The sequence below is a fragment of the Plodia interpunctella genome, chromosome 3 (genome assembly GCF_027563975.2).
Source record: "Plodia interpunctella isolate USDA-ARS_2022_Savannah chromosome 3, ilPloInte3.2, whole genome shotgun sequence".
NCBI classification, from domain to species: Eukaryota; Metazoa; Arthropoda; class Insecta; order Lepidoptera; family Pyralidae; genus Plodia; species Plodia interpunctella.
In genome coordinates, this window is record NC_071296.1 from 6,862,415 (window position 1) to 6,869,804 (window position 7,390).

The 7,390-nt window shown below is 34.0% G+C and overlaps 2 protein-coding genes across 5 annotated transcripts in view; both read right to left on the reverse strand.

Annotated features, from left to right (window-relative positions):
• The window catches only part of milt (milton), a 37,728-nt gene extending 33,842 nt beyond the window's left edge, over positions 1-3,886 (reverse strand). For 2 of the 4 annotated variants that reach the window (XM_053767774.1, XM_053767766.1), the window contains exon 1: positions 379-654. In XM_053767774.1, the coding sequence (XP_053623749.1) occupies positions 379-385 (7 nt within the window). In that variant the 5' untranslated portion in view covers positions 386-654. Of the gene's footprint in view, positions 1-378; positions 655-1,982; positions 2,073-3,623 lie in introns of those variants that run through there. The other 2 variants (XM_053767756.1, XM_053767844.1) reach the window with 2 other exon arrangements.
• A 2,062-nt stretch (positions 3,887-5,948) lies between these two features.
• Positions 5,949-7,309, reverse strand: LOC128683950 (uncharacterized). Its single transcript, XM_053770068.2, has 3 exons — positions 6,811-7,309; positions 6,506-6,706; positions 5,949-6,105 (listed from the first exon to the last, which is right to left on the reverse strand). The coding sequence occupies exons 1-3, from the start codon at positions 6,860-6,862 to the stop codon at positions 6,014-6,016; spliced, it is 345 nt and encodes a 114-aa protein (XP_053626043.1). The 5' UTR covers positions 6,863-7,309; the 3' UTR covers positions 5,949-6,013.
• Positions 7,310-7,390: the final 81 nt, after the last annotated feature.

Below are 7,390 nucleotides of genomic sequence, written 5' to 3' on the forward strand. Positions count from 1 at the left end.
CCATGATACACGGACAGACACACTATAAGGTATGTAAGAAAGTAATCCTATAAGGGTTCCGTTTGTATATAAGAACGGAACCCTAAAAATATGAAATAATAATGACAAGTTTACAATTCATGAACCAAAAAAGTCTGTGGGTTAGTAACTTACCCGATTACGTGTACTGCGATTGCAACAGTATGTTAAGTGTGAGGCACATAATGCTTGTGACGTAATTATTTGTGTAACAGTTAATGATTTTCTATAATAACATATCCAAAAAGATGTAAATGAACATTACTAGAAAAGTTTTAAAGTCGTTTATACTTTTACGGACGAATACAAAAGGTAAGCATGCCAGATAACAAGCATTTGTAATATAATCTTATGCAGTACCTTTCATTGCTTTGTCTTGTGCTCTGTTTGATGTTCAGACAGGATCTCGGATAAATAAGCACAACTATTACATCATTTCATTATTTAATAAAATATCCAACACTGTAAAAGTCTATAAGATGGAAATTTAAGTTAAGTAAGTACCCCTAAAAGCTTGAATTTAAAGACTTGAAATTGTATGCTTAATAAAAATCAAAGCATTTATATTAATAGTTGTTTGATTTTAACGTAGAATGCGCGTACGACGCGTCTTGTAATCCGCTCGTGGCCGGCGGACCCGCGGCGACAGACTGGACGCGCGCGCGCCGCCCGCCCGCCCAGAATAGCAAGCGAACTGGCGCGCAGCCAATCAAAAGACATCATAATATTTTCACTTCATTCATAAGCACTTACCCCACAGACATTCATTGCTTTCGATGTAACTTTTTTGTGATGCTGTTGTTTGAACCACAGGAGTAGAGAATCGGTTGAACGATAGCATTCCAATACAATGTTTATATAGGTATTAAAAATTTTGACATTCCATCCTACATATTATACAAAACACCCTTACTTCCTACATACTAGGTACATACATCAATTACATTCTTTGGAAGGAATATTCCACTACAAGAAGTGCCTAGTTGTTTTGCCAATGAATGACGTGATGATGAATAGTGCTAAAATCGAGGACGGAATAACAATTAACTAATTATTTTCCAACGGTATTCCGGCAGCCTGTCGATTGTATCTAGCGTAAATGCAAGAAATTCACCACCATTCACTCGCACGCACACAACTAAAATACAAATACATAATTTCATTCATTTTAATATTCAATCCTACTATTATAAATACGAAATTATCCTAAATTATGATTATTATAGAGGATGTGTTTATAATATATGTTTTCTCTTTCACGCAAAATCTACTCGACGGATTGTTATAAAATTTGGCACATGGGTAGAATATGACCTGGAATAATACATTGGGACCCATTTATATCCCTAAATTCCAACGGGATCGAAGCCCCGGGGTGCAGCTAGAATATTGTATGTACTGATTAAAGTTGATGCATCATGTAAGTATATATGATTGAAAAGACATACCTAGGTTTAGGGAGTGTGGGAATAGTAGATTGCTAGATGAATATAAACTTGTCATAAGTGATTTCTCATATCAATTAATTGTGAGTAAGAACTTAATGGAATGTATGATTCAGAAATATGTTGGTAATGATCAGTGGAATGAGCAATGTTGACAAAAAATATTTATTCCATAATTTCGAAGTCCTACCCAGATACTGAATGTCTATTTTACATGAGTATTACAAATTGTTGTGTTGTTTTTTTCTTATTTTATAAGCATTTACTTTGTTTTTATTTTTATTTTAGAAATTATTTCTTTTGCACTCTCTCACTTTTGTCCTTAGAGGCCAAAAGCAAGTACTTTGAAAGGCCTTCAGAGAAATGGTAGAGCGGATAAAAAAAATATCCTTAGGGTTCCGAAATAACATGCTAAAATTTACAAGGGAAGAAGGTAACTATTTGAAGAATATATGTGGAATAAACAAGTTGCAATGCTATTTTTTATGTTGACTGTACAAATAGTACATAACATCTCACCGGTAAGTGTGGCGACGTGTCGTGTTGCGCGCGGAGCTAGCGAGGGCGCCCGAGCCGCATCCTGGTGGGCCGCCAGCTTGACGGTATGCCCTACAAACAAACAGGAATACAACGTTTAATTTATTGATCTTGCTGTGTGTCACTCAATATGATGATGATTTATCTTTTTTGTCAAGGCTTCAGGTGGGTTTATGCCTCATAGGGAAATTCCATTTTATTTGATCTTACTACTTATATTGCCTAAAGAGAGATCGCCCAGAAGTTCAGTTCTTAAGCTTGAATACTGGTCACATGTTTATAAACATATATATATAACATATTTAAAACATGAAGCAAATTTCAAATGTCATTGCACACATTACATGCATCTGAATGGACTTTTTAATAAGAAAATAGAACTTGTTAACTGGTACATGACCAGATGGCGAAGTGCAGGCTTGTGCTTAGGCAGTGCACTATAGTTGATTTAAAGTGAGACACAGCTAGCCAGTCACAATGTGTGTGGTGTGGTTATTGATATGCACAATGGTGCACTGTAATTGCTTGTTGTCTGCAATGCAAATCAACTCAATGGTGAGATGTATATATAGCAAAGTTTCAGAAATTACATTTCAATTGTTGAGAAGCTAGTGTAATGATTTTTCATGCATATTGTGTTGACTAATATACAAAAAAAAGTTTTGACTTTTGATCCATCCAATAACAATACAATTTTTTACACAAGTCTATGTCATTGCCACTATTCTTGTTATTAATTTGTATGTTTAGATAAATACTTACAGATATAATTCAACTAACTTGCCATGATTAAATGAGTTTTTTATTATCAGCAATACAAAAATATACAATATTAGAAAATCTTTATTTTATTTGGTTTAATTTATTAACTATTAAAGGTGCTATCAAGCTTTGCTCAGGTAAAACCATAATAAATTATATACTCAACCTTCCTCAGGAACCACACATATCTTTTGGTGAAAAACATACAAAACTCTCATAGTTTTTAAATTTATCCTTCATGACAGACAATGTAATGGCCCCCATTACATTCTTTTTATAATATGTAATGTAAAATATAAAATCGGTGGCATAGTGGACACCACTTCTGTCCATCTACTATCTCCAGGAGAACTACAGTTTTTTTTGGATTTTCTGGTTTCACGCTTTTTGTTAATTGCATTTTCTTTCCCAAAACATAAGTTTTGGGAAAGAAAAGGTTTAAATCACATATACTTATGCTAAGCATAAGAAAAATACCAAACATAGAAATCAGTTATACACTTGTTATAATATATAATAAAAGCAATACCTAAAGTAACGAGGAAAATGCTTAACAAGGAAAATGCTTGAATTTTCTTGGCCTATCATAATTTTATGGCTATTATAATCCCCCAATTGGTATCTGTAATAACTTGATAGGTAGACAACCTACTCAGGTCCAAATGTGTAAACTTGAATTATTCAAAATTAACTTCACAGTATGTACGTTAAATGTGCACTCTGCCATAAAGATTGTGAAATAATAATTGTGAAGGGCGATATCAAAAGATTAAAACATAAGACTTAGTAAAATTTTAAATGGTGTGTTTGGTCATGTCTTCTGTGTAATCTTATAAATAAATTTAGGGATGATAAACTCACAATTATTTACATCGCTGGATATTCATGAGGATATGACCTTGCCGTTACAATCCCAAAATGTTGAATCGCGATCTTCACAGTAACCCAATCTATCACTTCACACTTAACATTTACGAGTCACATTAATTTTTGCTCACTGATGCATTTGTAATTTATGATTTTCTCTCGTTTCAGTATGTAACTACAAAATTTTAGTCATTTTCTTTGGTATGAATGAGACATTGGAAGGCAAACCCCATTTTTTGACAATCACAAATTATTAAAAAATACTTTCTTGGGCCAGTATTGCCAACTGCTAGCTGTGCCCAGTTGCTAGACATTTCCCAAAAAGTTGCTATATTGCTCGTTTTTTTACCTCAAGAAGATGATAGATGTAGCTAAAATATGTAGATATGTACTTTCAAAAAATGCAAATCTCTGATATAAAATGCATAATACGTCCTTTTCAAATATATGTATGAAAAGGATACTTGTATTACTTGGTAGTTAGAGCGTTGAAATAAATACCAATGTGGCGACATCTACCACGCCACATGCACAGCAGCGCAGATGTAAAAAGCCGACCAAACGCAACGAAAGCCACAGAAATGATCCACAACTCTACGGACAGATGGCATTACGGTCGACTCGCTACTAGAAGCTAACAAGCCTATACCGCGCAGACAGTGCGTTTTCGATTGGAAGCATAAATACAACCTCCGACGTGACACCGTTGGAGCCGTGCGGTTCCCCAGGCGCAACATCTAGCCTGGCGGGAAGATCTTCCCTTTGTGGCGGTGTGGCGGTCGAGCATAATCACCTAGCTTCCGCTTACAACCTACATAAAAAATACGTGACGTCGAACGACTCGTGGCTATGAAAGAGGAATATTTCGACTGTTGGGATTCAGTAACTACACCTACCTATACCTATGTGTGCACGATAGTCTATCAATAGTTGATGCTAATGAAATGTTGTCAATAGGGAGTATTGCTGCACATTTATCCTGCCAGAGTACAGCACTGTAGTGTCAGGTACACAAAAGCTTTTTATTAATCCTTTCATTATGTAAGCATTTATTTGTGAAAAAAAGATAAAAAACTGTCTGCTGCTAAGCTGTCAAATTTTCGAGCCAGCAAACGGTCGAAAAGAAGCTCGGAACACTTCACACATGAAGACTTGTTAAAATTAGGGCCTCATACAGGCAAGATCTTCAGTCAAAATGAAGTTTATATCAGTTTTTGACCACAGTTGACCAAATAATGCAGAACATAACCTAAAATAGTGTTATTATTTTCAGGATAATCCACTAAATCCTGCCTTTTGCTTTAAACTCGCACCATGATTGCGTAGAAGATATTTTTGATCCTAAATCTGCATGCTATATTGAAAATTGGCGCTTCTTCAATTGGCCTCCATTGACAATGTTTATGTACGTTAGTAGTACCAGTAGCGCCATCTGCGGTGAGCTTTGCGTAATATGACCTATTCTTCAAGTTGCTAAGGGTGTCTAAATAACTACCTAATAGAAGTTAGTTATTAGTATTCTTAAGTCCTCTTCTTCTTATCCCTAAAAATTTGCTACATGTTTCATAAAATAATAGCTGTCTGTTTAAAGTTGCTAAGTGGCAACACTATATTCAGCTCGTCGATGACAAGATGACATAGACATTTTTTTAATCTAGTTTTTTTCTTCTTTGTGGCAATCAAACTTCTTCAATAGAGCTTATTTTGACCAGTGTTGAGTTAGATTGAATTGGACGGAAAAAAGGAGAATTTAGTGGATTATCCTGAAAATAATAACACTATTTTAGGTTATGTTCTGCATAAATGGTTAACTGTGGTCATATAAACTGATATAAACTTGATTTTGACGGAAGATTTTACCCCATATTTTAATAAGTCTTCACGTGTGAAGTGTTGCAAACTTCTTTTCAACCGTTTACTGGCTTGAAAATTTTACAGCGTGAGGCGTATTCCATAGTGTTTGAAGTTTTTTCTATGTTATGGAAAACTATTTTTCCCGATATAACGACACCCGAATATGCTACATTGTTATATATTTTCACAAACGAATGCTTACATATTGGAAGGATTAATAAAGTTGTACGGAGTACCTACTAATTCCATGTTCAACAGAGAGAGGTAACCAAAGTAGGTACTCCGTAGAAGTACTTACTAAATCCATGGAGATAACATAAGAAATTTAGAGCCCCGCGCGCTAAGAGTTAAGGTATACCCGCGCGGGGACATTCTAAATCTATAGTAAACATGTAAATATATATATGTAACTTGAGGCGTAATAAAAAAAAATGCAATTATTTTGTCAGAAATAAAAAAAAAGAGTTATATGTTAGGTATGGTGCTAGTTTTTAATCAAAGAATATAACATTGTTCGTTCATGTCGTGTTTTACAAAAAATAATAACTAAATATTATAGTTAAACACAATATTATAATAATAGATACGCAAAATGAAAATATAAAAATCATGAAGAGACAACCTGAAACAAATCAAAAAATTTTTAACACTATTAAATTAATAACACAAAATAAAATTCATACTAATATTATAAATGCGAAAGTCTCCCTTTCTGTCTATATGTTTTACGGTTAAACCGCTGGACCGATTTTGATGAAATCTGGTATGAATCAGTAGTAAAAAATCAACGCCTAAATGATTATTTTATAAAAATACACACGGGTGAGCCGCGGGAAAAGCTAATATCATAATTACACTGTGAAAAATATGAAATAGCTTGAATGACTACCTAAGTACCCACGCGTTTTTTTTTCAGGAATTAACTTTACGAGAAAATAAACATAACTTATTATAGTAGGTATAAGGTCGAGAACAAAGTTACAAATAGACAGTAACTTTAATAAAAAACATTGCAAAATTACCTTCTGTCATTAATATGATACTCATAAAACAAAATACTCCAATTAATACAATTAGTGAATATGATAGTATAACGAATATAATCATCAATAATATTGAAGTCACTATAGACGTGAATAGTGGATTCTGTAGAAGTATCAGGACCAGGGCTGTCATTTGTTTCTCAATTATTTTTTTACTGGGAATTCTTTCAACTAATCCATCTGAAAATAAATATTCATAATAACACATGCGTCGCTTTTTACTTTTATTTTGCTACAGAAGTAGCAAATTTGCATTTTACCTACATATGAGTGAGTGCACTTACTCCAAGACAGGCGCAATACTAATGGAAATGAATTGTGTATGTTTACTTCCATGCTTAAAAATTACATAAATTATGACCAGCACAGCACTATCACCAGGAGATCTGTTCACTTCATCAAGAAAACTTTAAAAAATAATAATGAAAAATATTATTTTCTATTATTATTAAAATAGTAGGGTAGAAAGAAATCGGGCATTTTTGAAGTCCATAGGTACCTACTTACCACATAATAAAAGTATAAAAGTGCCCACTCACAATCCATCTCCATCATCATCCCATATAACCCACATAAAAATTGGCGGATTGGGCTGGACGTGATCAAAAGATTTGCTTTGTCTCATTTCTTCTTATGTATTTCTAATACACACATTTCTTTTTTGTACGAGCGAGACGGAAGATATGATGGGGTCTATAACTTTTCTGCCTACACAAATTGCAGTCCTAAATCCTGCCCACCAGCATGAAATTAGCATTGAAGCCTAAATAAAACAATCGTTTTATTTTGTGTCTGAAAATCTTCTAATCCATATCCCATTTGAGGACGCTAGACCTAGACTAGAAACCAAGCTCACCGTTCATC